Source organism: Camelus ferus, chromosome 4 (genome assembly GCF_009834535.1).
Source record: "Camelus ferus isolate YT-003-E chromosome 4, BCGSAC_Cfer_1.0, whole genome shotgun sequence".
Classification (NCBI taxonomy): domain Eukaryota; kingdom Metazoa; phylum Chordata; class Mammalia; order Artiodactyla; family Camelidae; genus Camelus; species Camelus ferus.
In genome coordinates this window covers 37,026,728-37,045,234 of record NC_045699.1, presented here as the reverse complement: position 1 = coordinate 37,045,234, position 18,507 = coordinate 37,026,728, and the positions used below count along the sequence as shown (strand labels likewise).

General features: G+C 35.9%; 1 protein-coding gene across 1 annotated transcript in view; it reads left to right on the top strand.

Moving 5' to 3' along the window:
• The window catches only part of ALDH1A1 (aldehyde dehydrogenase 1 family member A1), a 48,779-nt gene that overhangs the window by 21,651 nt on the left and 8,621 nt on the right, over positions 1 to 18,507 (top strand). Inside the window, 8 exon segments of the mRNA XM_006193852.2 lie at positions 1,466 to 1,595; positions 3,181 to 3,242; positions 4,916 to 5,044; positions 6,340 to 6,453; positions 9,187 to 9,289; positions 10,973 to 11,157; positions 12,586 to 12,750; positions 18,313 to 18,470. Of these exon segments, the coding sequence (XP_006193914.1) occupies positions 1,466 to 1,595; positions 3,181 to 3,242; positions 4,916 to 5,044; positions 6,340 to 6,453; positions 9,187 to 9,289; positions 10,973 to 11,157; positions 12,586 to 12,750; positions 18,313 to 18,470 (1,046 nt within the window).

Here is an 18,507-nt window from a genome sequence, read left to right as displayed (position 1 = left end):
TTATTTCCCCATAATCTAGCCCACCAAGACACTTAATAAATGGCTAAATTTCTCCCTTCCCAAAATGCACATGTTCATAATGGTCTTGATTAAATTATGTTCTTTTCATAGGTGGAAGTGAAAAATAAAGAAAAATACATTCGTACATTTATTGAAGTGATATATTGTTTATACTGCCTTTTAAAAAACATCTTAGAAGTTATATGAATCAGCACATAAAATGGGTCGGGGAGGTGTTGCCTTGTCTTCTCCTCAAGTAGGTATTATAGGGAAGCCAATTTAACCCAAAGCAACACCAACATCAGATCACAGAGTAAATTTCTGTTAACTTTAGAATCTTAACTGGCAGTAACAAAAAGCCTTATGTTTTTAAATCAACATTAGCAATTATAGTTAATCAAAGGACTATTTATTAGCCAATCAAAGATAGCATAATTTAAAGTATGCAAAAATATGAAATTAGAAGTTATACACAATACAACATTAACCACTATGTCCCGTAGGAAGAAAGTAGAATTTGTTAAAACTTGGCTTCCCTAATTTACCTTATCTGTGGATTACAGAATGTTGACCACCTCCATCAGCATAAGATCCTAATTTGGAAAAAAGATCAAGCCTCCAAAAATCTTGTCTGATTAGGTTTTGAGGTGGCATACAGTATAACGCAGAAACAGAAGACTGAACAATGTATGAGGAACCGAATAAAGTTTATCACCTGCACACTTCTGCCCTTGCAGAACATTAGGCCCCAAAGGCTCTTTCAAGTTCTTCTTAAGAAAAGGAGGAAAAAAAGAGAGAAGTCATCCTAAAACCATTAGGGTACTAGACTAGAAAATGTTGAACTTTACAGACTGACCATTCAAATAATAATTATGATCTTAGTAGTGAAACTGGGAGTTTCATGATTTAAAATTTTGCTGAAGAAAGCTCATAAATGAATAATCCAGGGGTCACTTAACTTTGTGTGAATTGATTGGTTATATGCAGATGAAAAGTAAAAATTAACAATGATTACTGAGGCATTATTAATGGTCGCTGACAGTAAGTTGTCACCCATGGTTGTACTATACAATAAGTGAAAACTTGTTGGAACTCTGACTAAGGAGACTAGGCACCACTCACACAAGCTGTGTGTATATGAAATTGTGACCAATTCCTAAAAAGTTGGTTCACTCGGGGACATTCAGAATGAGGTAGATTGAGCACTAGGGTTTAGAAACCAAAATCTCACTACCCTTTCTACCCAGATCTTGCTATGTCCTTAAGCAAGTGTGATCTTAAGCAAGTCATTTTGACTCTTTTTTTTCCTTTTTAGTCATCTATTTTAAACAAGGAGGTTAGACAAGACTGCTTACAGGATTTCTTCTATTTGCAAATTTCTCTAGCACATGATTACTCAACATACTGTTTTTTAAATCTAAAATTTCGATGGAAGTTTAGATTTGGGGTGTGATCTCCTTTTCAGACAATGGAGGCAATGAATGGTGGAAAACTATTTCCCAATACATACCTGATGGATATAGGAGGCTGCATAAAAACACTACACTACTGTGCAGGCTGGGCTGACAAGATCCAGGGCCGCACCATACCCAGCGGTAAGTAGTTCTGGGAAGCCACCAGGGGTGAGGGTAGGGGTGAGGAGATTACTGTAGAGATGAATGACTCCAAACTCTCCCTTTTAAAGATGTCAATCAAAAAGGGTAAAATTATTTTCTTCTTGACTTTGAGACAATGCAGTTCTGAACCTGGAAGTTCTGCTCAGATTCACCAAATGGCTTTTAGAATTGTTTCAGCATAATCATACAAGGAGATAACACTATAGATATTTTAGAAAATATTAAAGTAAGAACATTCGTATGCCCACAATGACTGATTTAAGGCAGTTGTCTCTCTAAGGGCTCAAACTTTTCAAACCTGGCCTGTGTTTTACTCCAATGGTGACATTTATATCCTTTCTATAATGTAATTATTTAAGCCCCTTTGCACATTCCAGTGTGAGTCAGTTACAGTCATCTGTGCCTGGTCTAACTCAGTATAGTTACAGCAGAGTAATTAAACAAACCAATTCACACTGATTTGTTTCAAATAGCTTCAAAGAAAGATGGGCCTGTGTTTATAGCCCAGTTAAAGAATGTGTGTGACTGAATGTGTAGTGTTTTAGTATTTTAATAGAGTTTGCACTTAATAGGAGATAGGAATATGAAAAACATCAATTTGGAAAACATTATGAGTAGAATTTGATTCATACAAATTTATCGACTATGGAAATACAGTACTCTGCAGGACTGGCCCTGATGTGCATTTCCAATCTAACTGGAGCATCCAGCAGATTAGAAGTGATGGTCAGGAAGTGAAAAGGGGAGAGTGAGACCATGGTGGGACCAAGAACTGTGGTTATTTTAGAAACTTTGACTTTACCCTTTGACAAAATGAGAGAAGCCATTTTAAGTACAAATAGATCTTAAGCAGCCTTCCTGCTATGACAGCCAGGAAGCTTTCATGGGAACTAGAACAGAACAAAACAGAAAGCACAACCCCAGGATGACCACGTCAAACTTTCAGGTGTATGAATCAATCAAATGCAGATTGAAGAGAAGTATCTTTTACTTCTGGCTTTCTTTCCCCCATAGATTGAGAGAGTTTGTCTATATTGTTTGGTTGGGGTAAAAAAATAGCCTTTTAGAACAAGCCAGTAGGAAAGGCTTATCACTCGTAGGGAGATTTTTTTTAATTCTACTATTTTTAAATTTTACTATTTTAAAAAATCATAATATGTACTTAAAATAATTTTACAATTACTGGTAGAATTTAGAGCTGTCAGAAACAGAACCCTAACAATTTCTTTCTTAGCCATGTATCTTTTATTTCCTTTCTCATGAAAGAAAGGAAATTTTGAAAATAACTTTGATTTAGAAAATAGCCCTCCTATAGGATCAGAGATAGAAAGAATATTTTTCAGATCTTTTCCAATTTTGCATCTTTGCTTTAACCTTAGTTTTATGTTCTTCATTTCAAATGACTATTTGAGGGCTCAGTTTTTTATTTTGTAAATAATTGGAGATATGTTGTTGGTTTTTCTTTAATTATTGTCTATACTTTTCTCCCCCTTCAGCCCCAAACCACTACTCTGTGACTGTCTAGCACTTTTGTATATAAGTGATTGTGGGTTTTATTTTCCAGATGGAAACATTTTTACTTATACAAGAAGTGAGCCCATTGGTGTGTGTGGCCAAATCATTCCTGTGAGTTGCTCTCCTATATAATTTTCAGTCTTAAAAAAAAATGAGATCTAATTCTATTTCATTTAGTAATGAAGCTCTCTTAGGCACAAATGAATGCTTAGATATTTGCTAAATGTGGAGCAAATATAGTAATTGTTGAACTCCCTATGACTGAGCCCCTTGGATATGAACCAGGTAGTCCAGAAACCTATCTATATTCTTTCATGTGTGTTTCAGTATTGCAGCATCACCGTATCTTAATCTGTTACTCTACGGTTTGTTTTTAAAAAGCTGTATTATATACTCTGTTTAAGACCCATGCTTTACAGGTACATGGCAGAATGGTCATTGCTGGCACATCTGCTGCAACAAGACACTGACCATGTCAGTGAAGCGTAGTGTGGCCCACCTCTCCCTAACTCCTTCCATCTCCTTATTGGGATCTCTCATCAGCGAGAACAGCAGCAACCAGAGTGCTCTAATCCTGATTGAAATTTCTTAATTCAGTGGAAGAAATTGTGCCAGAGGCATTTGGAGCATGGTATGGAATATATCCTACCTTTAGATAAGAGGCTTTGATACTCCAAATTCCTCTTAGATGAAGTAGCATTTTTTAAAATTGAAATATAATCAATTTACAACATGTTAATTTCTGGTGTACAGCATAGTTATTCATTTATACATATATACATTCCTTTTCATATTCTTTTCATTATAGGTTATTACAAGGTATTGAATATATAGCAATTTTAAGCAAAATCATGAAGATTTCCTTTTAAGTACAACAAGTAGGAGACTATCAATGATTTCACTTTAACTGACACATTCAAAAAGGCCACGCAAGAAGATGGTAAAATGTCCTGAAGTTCTTAGATGAGGAAGTGGCAATGACTTAAATTTTGCTTCAATGAGATTGAGATGTATACATATCAAATTTTGAATTAAACTGCTCATTAGTTCAGAAATCTCAGTGAAATCCATAAAAAATGACACAATCTTGAATACTAACAATTGCTAATATTTCATGCACTCTTGTGATGAGCCAGTTACTGTGTTAAGTGTTTGGCCCACTTTCTCTATGAGTCCTCAGGACAACCTTCTGAAGTAGAGAGGACTATTCGCAGCACTTGCAGATGATGAAATCATGCACAAAACATGTATAACTTGTCTAAGTTCACATGTCTGCTCAGTGACTGCGCTGAGATTTGAACCAAGTTGTCAGCCTCCAGACCCTAGACCCCTGTGTCCTTAGCAAGATACTGGTCTTGGAAATAAATACTACTAAATATTATTATTGGGTAAATAGCTAATAATTAAAGATCTACAGGGAGGGAGGAATAATTACACTTTTTAAACACTTATAGGTAACTTACAATATGTTTAGTAGTAAGGCTTGATTTCTAAACCATATGGTGATTTTTTTCCTGGTAGAAAAAGAACTCAAAATAACTGCACTTGATAAAATTTTATAACTTTCATTTGCTATCCTCATGTATCTAGTTTATGTGGACTTTTTTTTTTAGCATTTATGAGTTGCTTTTAGAGATGAACTTAATTAGAATATATGAGATGACGAAACAAAAACTACTACAATTCTTATTTAACATGTACAGGGTGTATATAACATAGAGGTTGGAGTAACAAATGTGGCTTTCAGCAATACAAAGAATCTACTGTTATACATTGCTTTCTAGTGGAATTTCCCGTTGGTCATGCTCCTTTGGAAGATAGCACCTGCCCTTAGCTGTGGAAACACAGTAGTGGTCAAACCGGCAGAGCAAACCCCTCTCACTGCCCTTCACGTGGCATCTTTAATAAAAGAGGTAAGTTTCCTAAATCAAAGTATGCACAAGAACTCAGGAGTCCTAATTTACATCTGGTGCTACTGTAAACTACATTATCTGCCAGTGGCTCCTGTCCAGTGGGGACACATTTAGTAAGGCTGCCTGCCGGCTGGGATTTCTGGCAGTGAACCCAAATGAGCCTCTGCCCAAACGGAGACAGGAATCTAGATTCAAAAGCTTCATGTCAGTCACTTTTTTTTATATTACTTTTACCCAACTCTCATAAATGCAATTTCATGTTGAAACTGATACAATTTTTTTTCAAATGTTGAAATGTAAGTTGGCTTATAACTAATGACCTGGAAATTCTGCAAATTTGTTCAAACTAGTCTATCTGAAGGGTGGAGCCCTCTGAGCTAATACACTTGCTTGTGGCATTAGCTACCTCATTTCTAAATACATTCAGCCATGAGGGAATATGCTTATGTTCTCTTTTCTATTATGGTTTCCTCTGCATTTACCTTCTTCCTCAAAAACTGGCAAGTTTTTTTTTCATCAACTGTCCAGATTGTTTTAATATATTTTTCTTGAGAACAATTTATTGTCCTTTGTCTTTCATACCTTACAAAAATTTAAAAAATAAATTTTAGTCCCTAGAAATTTAAAAATCAGGAAATTTGAACCAATATTTTACAAATATTCTTCACTTCAAATTAAAAATAGGCAAAGGAGATGTCAAAATGAGACACTGATACAAATAACATGAAATTTTAATGTGTAATTTCAGTTGCCAAACTGCTTTATGCTTGATAATTTTTTAAAATTGGGATTGAAATCAATCTTTGAACCTTAATCATGAATGGAGTGACCATCCTTACAAAACTTTTAAAAATTAATTAATGGTAATAAGGATTAGCAACCAAGTTGATATGCCGTGAACAATCAAACAACAGGTAGAAACAAAAAACGTAAGACTCCTTTAGCTTTTTATTTTTGCTGAATGTATAATAAATGCATTGTCTTCCTTCTATGTGAGTAATTTACCAAACACTTTTACATACTGTCTTTTTGAGTCATCATGGGAGCAACGATCCCTAAGACTCAAACATGGACTTAGCATGAGGAGAAAGGATCCCCCAACAGTGCAAGCCTTGAGGTTAATTTAAGTGGGCGAAGCGAAATAAGAGGAACAGTAAATGATAACACTACTGACGTGACTCCTTCTTTGTAGAGAAACTCAAAAGATGAGCATAAAGAGGCAGCTTTCATCTCACACTCCCCTCTTTTTTCCCATAGAATTAAATGTCATAACTATTGCACGTATTCTCTCTTAGGCAGGGTTTCCTCCCGGAGTCGTGAATATTGTCCCAGGCTACGGACCCACTGCAGGGGCAGCCATTTCTTCTCACATGGATGTAGACAAAGTGGCCTTCACAGGATCTACAGAGGTAACGTCATTTACTCAGGCCGGTGGTTAAGAGCGTCTGCACCTCCAGCTGTCGGAAGCATGTTTTATGTTACTGCTTTTAAGCTGACATTTCCTTAAAACAAAAGTTCTTTTAATAATTCGTTCCTTATTCTAGCCTTCACACGCGTTTACAGAACATAAGCACATGTCATTGAGATGAAACGAAATACCTATTACAAACTCAGAAGGATCGGGAGTAAACGGTTTTCAGTGTGTTATTACTTTCCCTGACAAGAAATACAGCTGATTAGACCTCGCCATATGATTAGTAAGGTTTAGGATAGAAAATATAAATTAGGCCACAGTGAGTTGTATGAATGAGTGTAATTTTATCCTGTAGATTAGGAAAACCAAATAGCAGAGCCTCACCCTTAGCTCCTTTTTTGGGGCTCTGTCTTCCCTGAACATTCTGAAAGGGAGCCAGCCGCTTAGCCTCCCTGATCCAGCCTAACTTTCCTGCCTCACTGGCTCCAGCTTGGCGATCCAGAAGGTTAAAGAACAGGACCCCAGGCATGGCACTTCAAGGAGAGGCATGAGGGATGGGGGGAGACGAAGGGAGGAGAGATCGAGCACACAATAATCATGCCACTTTGTGAGTACTCGGCAGTACTCTGTACTCTGTAGGGTGCTGAATGTTTTACTGCTCATTAGCTTATTCCGTACCAATATCTACCTTATTAGTTGTACAGAATAAAGCCGAATAAACTAGTAGTGAACTTGCCAAATGCCATGAAAGAGGCAAAACAATGGATCTGATGTTCATGAACATTTGCTACTTCTGCCCTTATGGCAACACCATAGTATCATGGAACACACTGTTTCCTGTAGTCTTAATAGTTCTTAATCACTGTGGACCTCTTTGAGAAAAATGGTAAACTTTTACTTTTTTTCCAACTGAGGAACAAAATCATGAGGCAAAAACTGATGTTTCCCTTTTTTGGCTTTAGCTAGACCTTTGGGAAAACTCAAGCAAATCTTTTATTTGCCACCTGAACTTACACAGAGCAAAATTGTAGCCTTTCTTTCTTACTCATGCTTCCAACCATTCTTCACGCTAGTTCTTTTGACATTTGTAGCTTTTAGAAAACTGCCTCTGATCTTACTCCCTTCCCCAAGACAAAAATTATCTATTTTAATAAAGTTTCTTCAGCAGTCCTTTCCTAACCTAAAAATTTTTTTTTAAATAAAAGACGCAGAATTTGGAGAATTCAAAGGGAGAAAGGCAGAGATTATCTAGAAAATGGAAAATTCTTAATCACTTTATATGAAAATTCAATTTTTGAAAGTGGTCATAAGAAATATGTTGTGGAAGGAAAATGGGGTGCAAAAGAAATTTCAGACTGGGTTTCCAAACTGCTAGTCTACTTTTAGTTCATTGTTACTAATCTACATTTAAAGATTTGATTTAGTGCATGAAATTTTTAGATAAGATAAAAACTTTAGCAGATTAGTTAATGCTCTACTCTAATGCACAGTAGCAGTCAGTGCTGTAATAACATAAAATGCAACCACACACTCAGCAAGCATCTACTTATCTTTTATTCAGTCAGGATAGAAACTTTCTATTAAAATTGGATGTGTTGAGTAGGAAAAGAAATCCACAGAATAAAAGAAGCAAGATAAAAGAAATCATCTTGCAAAGGTCATTTTAGTGTATTAAGACTTCGGTAAAAATAATAAAGAAGAAATAGTTATAAAGCAAGCCAGGTTTTAGATATGAAAAATATATAAACTGTAGAAAATAATCTTCATGGGATGTGATCCACAAAGAAAAAAACTGAAAACAATTTCTTTCTCTGAAGAGAGGCAACTAGCATTCAAGAAGAAACCAGAACACTAGGATTCCAGCTAACTGAAGTCGCAGCACAGAGCATAGATCCAATTTCTTTTTCCTAACTTCACTGTCCAAAGGTGTGGAGGAGAGCTGGAGAAAAAGGGAGAGAGATACGGAGAGAGAAGGGCTATCCATCAATAAACAGTTAAGTGAGCCCACAGCGATAGATAGTTCTGAGAAAAGGTGTGCAGTCATTGCCACTGCTACCAGGGAGGTGACATCTGTTTGGGAAATTGATGATGCATACAATCTAAGGGAGACTCTGAAAGAGTCCTCGTGAGGGCTCTTACTGAAGGTCACAGGAAGAAAGGGTTATTATCAGCCTTGACTCATCAGAGAGCGCTTCAGAGAGGAGCTAAGATATGAGCTTCACCCCAAGGAAGGGTAGGATTGGAGGCAGCCCAGGTCAGGGTGGGCATATAATGAAAAGCAGGGAGAGGTGGGATGGGGGTGAGGGGAGCGTTGTGTGCAGGGCAGTGAATATGCCACTTTGTCTAAATAGTTTTCTGGATTTCAATACAGGGGATGAAAAGTCAAAATAGATAAGCTATGGTTGGAACACAATGTCAGATTGATCAGAAGAAAGATGAAATTCTGATTAAAATGAAAAATAACCTCCTGTCTAGCCATGTGCATCAAGATCAGCTATCATGTTCAGTATATCTGTTCTCATGAGTGTTTTCCTGATTCATTATATGTTTATGCTTGAGTGGAGGAGCCTTTGATATATGAAGGTGCCAAATCTGGAAAAATGTCATTTAGTGTTTTTCCCTAATGAAATGTAACTATGGCACAAACATCATAAAAATTAAAAATGCTAAATAAATCTGACTTCATGAGAGCGGATTAAGCTTCCTCCTCTGTAATGCTCCACTTCAGGTTGGCAAACTGATCAAAGAAGCTGCCGGCAAAAGCAACCTGAAGAGGGTGACCCTGGAACTCGGTGGGAAGAGTCCTTGCATTGTGTTTGCTGATGCCGACCGTGAGTAAAAGCCGTTCTGCTCACTTCTCTCCCTTCATTCTTTTTGGTGTCTTGTAACACCATACAGTGAAGGGTTTGCTTCTAATGTCAAAGTGTAAGGCATTAATTAGAGTCCAAAATTACTCTTAAAAATCTTAAATTGTCCTAAAGTTACAACACCTAGAGAAGTCTAACACAGACATGATTTCTTCCTGGCTTGGAACAGACTGTTATTTTCTCAACTGAACTCTAGAGAAGCTAACTGTTTTGCCTTTAGGGGCCATAATGTACTCTTAAAAAATCTTTACCTTTAAATATTAACATCACCTTAAGCATGGTGAGGTACCCTCAGACATGCTGGACTGAGACCAACTGGAGAGACAGCAAGTTGCCCATTTGTCATCTCCCTTCTCTCTGTGTCACACATTCATTGAATGAAATGGCTGGAGAAAATGACACCTACTATTTGAGTAATTTCTCCCTTTATTTTCTAGCAGGTGTAGTTGAATTTATATATAATAAATCTCTAATTATGGTGTAACTCCACTATATAATACCCTAGGATCATTCTGATAATATTACCAAGTAGAATCCCACAATCATTTTTTCTTAAATGTGAGTCATTTAGCAGAAAAAGAAGGTCAAACATGCATCTAACTTTGTCCCTAACAGCTGCATTATTGGTATGAGGCAATAAACACAAATGGCTTATGGAATTGGCCTGTTAGTATTATGATCTTAGCTGAAGTTTTTAAGAGCATACTCCCTTATTATACATTCTTCAAACATGACAAGACTTTTGATGGTACCAAACCTTTCTGTAAACTGCTTCCACTACAACTTAAGCACATGTGATAAATTCACAAAATAAAGAAACAATAACTAATTGCTATAATGTTAAATGAAATCTTGTGCACTTAGGAAAATAAAATGCAAAGAATACTTTCTTTAGTTGTTTAGGATCTACTATTGAAGCAAACTCTTCATTTTAAGACCCATTCTGCCATCTCAAATAAACAGGTAAGAGTTTATAGGCATATATGAAATAATATAGCACATTTTAGGTACATCTGGAAAATGTTTTTCCTATAATAGGTTTGTAAGGTGGGTGAGAAATTCTGAATTTTAGTTGTATGTTTTTTGTTTTTTCTCCAGAAATATCACTTTTTCTGTTGATCAGTGTATCTAAGAATGTTTTGAAATTCCTATCTAATCTAATGGATATTTTATATTTTATCATTTAGTTAAAACTCGAGGCCTGAAAAAATATCCACAGTCATCTAAGGAATTACGAATGGAGATATTTATAAAACTCATTTATAGTGAGATTTGATTTTTTTTTTTATATTTATAAGGCTTTACTCAGTGTTCAATGAGCTGTCTCTGCCTGCTAAAGCCATTCCTACACTTGTTGCCTTCCTTATCTTTGTCTCTTCCTACATTCTTGGTATTGCCCATATTAAAGTTGGTATAATAACCACTATTGTTTCAGATTCTACTATTTTTGCTATCATTTCTGTAGCAAGTAAAGGATCAGAAAGGCTAATTTGTCACTGGCTGATAAGAGGCAGACTATATTGAGTCTGTGTCTGACTGCAGAACTCATGATTTTTGTATATCACCAAGTTGCTTCTGAGAAATATCTATAAAAATATATAATCTTCAGAAAGTATCTCTTCTTTATCATGAACATCTTCTTTGCAGTGGACAGTGCCGTTGAATTTGCACACCAAGGCTTATTCTACCACCAGGGCCAGTGTTGCATAGCTGCATCCCGGCTCTTTGTGGAGGAATCCATTTATGATGAGTTTGTTCGAAGGAGTGTTGAGAGGGCTAAAAAGTATGTTCTTGGAAATCCTCTGACCCCAGGAGTCAGTCAAGGCCCTCAGGTGAGTATAAAATAGATGGAACAGCATTCACAGGACACAAGAATAAAGAAAAAAAATCCTCTTTAGGCCTGGTTTTTTATTGAATACAACTACTTTCTATCCATGTATCTTCTTAGGTGACAATATTTTATCAGTTGGTGATTAAAAAAACCAATGACTTAAACTTTCAGTGGTAAAGAAAGCCTCTTCCTTTTCTGTTGCCCGGTTTTCACATCTAGGAACAGTTTGAGAGATATACTGGAAATTAAAGATATGAGGAAAAATAATGAATGCTGTACATTTGTTTTCCTCACTCTGTACGCCTCTGGATTCCTGTATATAGCCCATTCACTTGGAAATTCTTACATAGTCCTATCATTTATTTCTTCCTCAGAATCAACCCTTTGTCTCACTTCCACCCCTCAGATATAGGCAGCTGGCAGGACACTAAATTCTCTCCAAAGTCTGTAGTCACTCTGATCTTCTAAAGGTAGCATGAATGTCCTAAAAAGCCCTAACTTTGTGGCGAACTTCTCATTTTAGTTGTTAAAGCCTAGTATTCCCTAGGGTTCCCATTTTCTCCTGCCTACTTAGGACCGCTGCAATAAGAGTTTCTTTCCTACCCAAAGGTCACCTTTGCCTCTTCCCTATACAGTTCTCTGTCTGCTGTGTGGAGTCCAAGAATCACCAATCCTTTAACCTCCCCAAACAGGAATTGGGGCAATAGTTAGCCACAATTACAGTGCACGGTGGGGAGGTACGTGCTCCTGACACTCCCAGCTAGGACTCTGGAGTCATTTCTTTCCTTATAAAAATATTGTTTCACAAACCACTTAAGTTCTGTAATTCTTGTAATAAATTTAGATGTGGCCCATTTAAGGAAGCAGGATGGCAACAATCAGGACGGGTCAGAAATTGGAACCAGACCCACTGTCTGCCCCAGGGGGACCTGAACTGGGTGGGGTAACCAGACTGTGGTCAGCGTGGAGCATGGACCTGGCCACAGGGGATGGTCAGGAACGAGGAGAACCAGAGGTCTAGGAATCTTCCTAAAGTACCAAAGCATCTGCTTCCCAACTGCCATGTCTAATTAAACCCAGTATGAGTCCCCTTTTTCTTCTACAGTTTCTAGGTAAGTATGGTTGCTGATCAACAAGCATTTCAGTGTAAGTAAGTGACAGCTGTGTGAAAGGTGTTGCAGTGCCAATATGCTGTTCTTGCGTGACTGTAAAACAAACACTAACCACAAATATTTATCTCCAAGGTTTCTTTCCAGAAGAGTCATGAGAATAAAATATACCCGGTGAATGAGTCTGAGCCTCTGTCAGATGTTTTGGTTGAAATTTTGACTTAATAACAATATCCTAGCATTTTGAAACCCTTATTAATAATGTATTATCTTTACAAGTTGCTAATTTCTTTCCTTTTCATGTGGTATTTTTCAATTAGATTGATAAGGAACAACATGAAAAAATTATCGATCTCATTGAAAGTGGGAAGAAAGAAGGAGCCAAACTGGAGTGTGGTGGAGGCCCGTGGGGGAATAAAGGCTACTTTATCCAGCCCACAGTTTTCTCTAACGTCACTGATGAGATGCGCATTGCCAAAGAGGAGGTAAGTGGTTTCATTCTGTTCTGTTCCCTCTGTTGCCATATTTTGTCTGCATGAATGTACACAAAGTATTCCTTTAACATTCTCAGCTCTTTGAACACTTTTCACAGTAAATGTTACTCTTCTAATACTGATAAAAGATTAAGTTATTTTTGATTAAGACTAAAAATACTAAGGAATCCATTGGGCAGACCAAGAATTTCCAGCCCAACACAGATCAGGATGTTTAACACTTTCTAGGTGCTTCCTTCACAGATTTAAATTAAGGGAAAATTAAAGTCCACGTTCATTGTGGCTTTTTCTCCTTTGGAAATAATATATTTGAAAATAATTAGGAAAGAATAAAGTGATATACAGTTTTTTTAAGTTAAACTCTTATTTTTGAGATAATTGTAGATTCAATTGCTGTTTTGAGAAGTAATACAGAAAGATTCCATGCACTCTTTACCCAGTTTTCTTCAATGGTAACATCTTACAAAACTATAGTATGATATCATAGCAAGTATGTCAACATTGATACAGTCAAGACACAGAACATTTCATCACCACATGAATCTCTCATATTTCCCTCTAACAGTCAAATCCATGTCCCTCCTATGCCACCCCATCCCCAACCCTGGCTTATACTTAACCACCAATCTGTTCTTTATTTCTATAATTTTGTGATTTCAAGAATGTTATATAAGTGGATTCATACGTCATGCAATCTTGGGGACTGGCTATTATTCACTCAGCATAGTCCTCTGTAGATTCATCTAGGTTGTTGCATGTAAGGATAGTTTGTTCCTGCTTAATTGCTGAATAGTATTCTACTGGATGCACTACAGTTTGTTTCACCATTTACCCACTTACGAACTTTGATTTGTTTCCATTTTGAGGCTACTTTGAGTAACACTGTTATAAACATCAGTATACAGGTTTCTGTGTCAACTTAAGTCTTCATTTCTCTAGGATAAATGCCCAGGAGTAGTACAATTGCTAGGTCATATGGTAGATGCAACTTTTTAAGAAAGTACCCAACTGTTTTCCAGAGTGGCTGAGCAAGTTGACATTCTCATTAGCAATGTATGAATGATCTCAGTTTCTTTGCATCCTTGCTAACATTTGATGTGACTATTTATTTTTTGACCCATTCTGATAGGTAAAATAGCTCACTGAGTTTTAAATTTGCATTTCCTTAATGGCTAATGATGTTAGACTTCTTTATATAGGCTTATTTGCCATCTGATATCTTCCTTGATGAAATGTCTCGATTTCTTTTGCCCATGTTCTAATTGGATCGTTTGCTTTTTAGAGTTGAGTTTTGAGAGTTCCTTATACATTCTAGATACTGATCTTTTGTTGGGTGTGTGGTTTGCAAATACTTTCTCCCAGATTGTTGTTTGTCTTTTCATCTTCTTATCAAAGTCTTTCTCAGAACAAGTTTTTAATTTTGAGGAAGTCCAATTTATCCATTTTTCTTTTTATGGATAGTATTTTCGGAGTCAACTCTGAAGTACTCTTTGTTTACTCCTAGATCTAAAAGACTTCTTCCGTGTAGTTTTAAATTTTTTTTTCTAAAAGGTTTATAGTCTATATATTGTGTTTAAGTCTGTGATCCATTTCGGTTAATTTTTAGGCAAGGTATGAGATTTAAAGTCAAGGTTGCTTGTTTGTCCTTGCCTCTAGATCTCCAATTTCTCCAGCATCATTTGTCAAAAAGGCAATTTTTCTTCCATTCCATTGCTTTTGCAACTTTGTCAAATTTCAGTTTTGCACTAGTTGTGTGTATCAACTTCTGGGTTCTCTACTCTGTTCAGTTGATTTGTGTGTCTATTTCTCTACCAGTACCTCCTTGATTACGGTAGATGTACAGTAAGCCTTGACACTGGGAGGACTGAGTCCTCTCTCTTTATTCTTCTTTTCAAAATTGTTTTAGCTTAAGCCAATTCCTTTACTTTTCCATTTTAGAATAACCTTATCCCTATATATTAAAAAATCTTGTTGGAATTTTGAGAGGAGTTGCAATAAATGTATACATCAATTTGGGGAGAATTAACATCTTCCAGTTATTGAACATTATAGGTCTCTTCATTTATTTATATCTTCTTTTATTTCTTTCATTAGCATTTTGTAATCTTCAGTATACAAGTCCTATACATATTTTACTGGATTTATACCTGAGTATTTTTTGAGGACTGAACCAGACTTACATCTCTCAAATGAACTTTACTTGGTAATGGTATAAAATTCTTAGTAGGTATTGCTGAACACTATTTGCTAATATTTTTTAGGAATATTTGCTGTAGTTGATATTGGTCTGTGGTTTGAGGGATATGGTCTGCAGTTTTTATTGTTTTCATTGGTGATAAAAGTCATCTAGTGACTGTGCATTATGTGCCAAATGCCCTGTAGGCAATACAAAACATAAACACATTTACATGAATGTAGTAAATAGAAAGATTTTATTTCTATTTTATATAGAGATTTATATTTATAACATTTGTATTCATTTATATAAAGTTTATTGCATATTATATATCAATAAATATATATTTATATAATACATGACATTATATAAATATATTTATATAAATAAATAAAAAATATTTTCTATAAATATTAAATATTCTCATTTAATTCTCCCAACAACCTCTTGAGAGTTATATTATATTCTTTTCTTTTCATGGAATATCTCCAATGTTAGAAGAAAGTCTTTAGTCCTTTCTTCCCAAAGGCAATCAAATGCTGTCTTTTCTTATTTTCACAAAGCGAGGGTTGTATTATTTTTCTAATGAAAATCTCAGAACATTTATAAGGTCTGTATTTCCTATGGTACATTTTAATGTTTGGAAACTAAATTAAATCAAGCATAATATTCTGATCCAAGAATGTTTCTAAATAATGACATGGTAGTTCTTAGCTCCTTCATGTCATACATAACTCATTACTCTTGTAAATATAACATGTCAAACTTTTTTCAACCTTATTACATCTTTAATTCTTTTTTGAGCCACAAAGTCAACTATGATTTAGAGATATGCTTGTTATCATCCTAAACAGCAGATGAGAAACCCAAGGCCCAGAGAGGTAAGAGGTCACATGGCTAATTAAAGGCATCTTGGGATCACAACCTACTTCTCAGGACCACCATTCCCCCACTTATTCTACTTGACCTACTGTTGCTCGTATTAACTTCATTCTCCATTCAATCCACTTAACCTAACATTGGAGAATCTTGTTTTAGGATTGGAACCAGTTAGGTTAGGAACCATTCTGTTAAAAATAGATAGAATATTAGTGCTAGAAGGAACATTATGGATAATGCAGGCCAAAAGTCAAATTTATACCTGAGGTAACAAATCCAAAGAGCTTAAGTGACTTGCTACTGCCACAGAATTACAGAAGCATCATAAAGCTAGAGTGATCACTTAAGCTCACCTTTCCAACTCCCATTATATCCATCAGTTTGCTCTTACCAGTGGTCAGTTTGCTCCTACCAGCGGTCAGCCAGTATCTCTTTAAACAACATCAACAACAGGTAACTCACTATCAGGCATTTCCATGTCTGGACAGTACTAAGCATTAGAAAGTTGTGCCTCTGGCTCCCTAGGAATCCCTTCTCTTATGTTCTACCTGTTGGTTCCATATCTGCCTCATGGTCTTTTTCCACGTAGAGGCATCCATATGTTGGAAAATAGCATTCATTCCTCACATTACTCCTCACCCTCCATGAACTTTTGGCACTATATTTTTCAGCTGTTGACCTTCGTAATTTTCTTAGACAAATATATTGCAGCTAAATATTTGGTGAGCACAAACTAATTAACATTAAGAACAGAGATCTGACATTCAACAAGGAAAGTCTAGTTTGCATTTAGGAATTGGATGTCATCTACCTCATAGGCACCGAGGGATTTAAATAAAGACAGTGATGGATTAATTGGCTTTGGACTCTGAAGGTGTTACATAATACACTACAATAAGAAGGCACTGACAACTCAGATGTACTTAACCATAATCCTTTCATTCAATAAACTTGTATTTCAAGTCAATGATATAATAGAGAGTCTGAATGGGTTGTTTTCTTTAACCAACTCCCCACCCATGACAAAAAAAGTCATCAAACCAGGAGAAAAGTGTAGATTCAGATTTGCAAACAGGAAATAAGTAGAAAAAAAAAAAACAAAAAAGCTAATGCATATGGATAAGGATAATCAAACATACTTAGTTTTATTACATTGATTGAGCCCTCAACTAAATTATAGCTCTGCATTTCTTGACAAATATTTGTCTTCTTAGAGCTGTTGCTCTTGCATACCATGGTTAATAACAGATAAAAAGGATTAGGAAAAAATCTTTAACCAAGGAAACATTTATTGTGTTCCTACACATACATAGTAGAACAGCTTGTTTGTTACTTTAAAGAAACCTGGAGCCATATGCTGTGTTCAAATAAAATTATGTAAGATAGTAATATATTTCATACAGTAGCTGCTATATGCCTGGTTCCCAGGTTACAGTATCATGATTAGGTTTACAGCCTTAGGATTTGTACTCAACCTCTATTGAATGGCAGCCCCACACTTCCCTCAATATTTAGATCAATGATGAACACTAGAAGACTGCCTTCTCTGATTTTCTCCTCCCTTAATTTACACTTCCCAGAAAATTCTGTAACACTCAGAGGAGCCCCCCTCTTATTTAATTTTAATATATGCTTTATGGAAACCATAACATAGGAGCTCAATTTTTAAGAGAAAATTGTTTTTCTCCCATCTTGGGACAGAATACAGAATAAGCTGAGTTTGAGCTGTGCTAAAAGAGGGTCTAGCAAAAGTGAAAGAGTGGTTTAGGCTGGAAAGAGCAAACTGTGATTTTTTGTTTCCGGTCCTGTGATTATAGTCATTGTCAATGAACTCACGCTTTAGTTAGTACAGGGTGGTTGAGGATTTAAGGTCTTGCAGTAACAAATCATTCTGCTTGATATATGTGAATTTCCTAAGCTTTGGCTGAGGAGTAGAATATGAACAAAAATTATGTTGTTTCACCTAACTTGACTGATTATGAAAAGATTCAAGTCCAGTAGAATAAGTGATAATGCAACTGATGTTACACTGATATTTAAAGCATAACTATCATCAATCATTGCCTACTCACTTATCCAGTAGAAGAAGCATTGCTTTCTCTGGTTTGTTGTTTATGTAGTGACTTGAAAGATGAGGAAAAAATAGGCAGAGAATTTAAAATGTTCCTAAATGGGAAAGAAATTCTGAAAGTAATGATTTCATGCACAATTGTAAGTTCTTGGAAGCCTAATTCCAATTCTAGAAAATTATTATTGCCCAATATATTTGTATCCCATCTTGTTCCAAAGAGAATTTTTAACACATGACAATTGTGGGTCTTAACCTACCATGCCAGCAGCTACAATTTTGATTCTTTCACATAGGTTTGAGATAAGAAGCAAAATCTTAATCAATTTAGAATAGTTTATAGGAGTGAAAAAAGAAACTATAATATCATATAAAATATTTAGTTGTAACCTATTACTTGGATTTATTTCATTCATTTTTTGTGGTATAGATTTTTGGACCAGTGCAGCAAATCATGAAGTTTAAATCTTTAGATGACGTGATCAAGAGAGCAAACAATACTTTCTATGGCTTATCTGCAGGAATTTTTACCAAAGACCTTGATAGAGCCATCACGGTCTCCACTGCTCTGCAGGCCGGGACAGTGTGGTAAGTCAGACTCATTTAATATGAACTTTTCAATGTT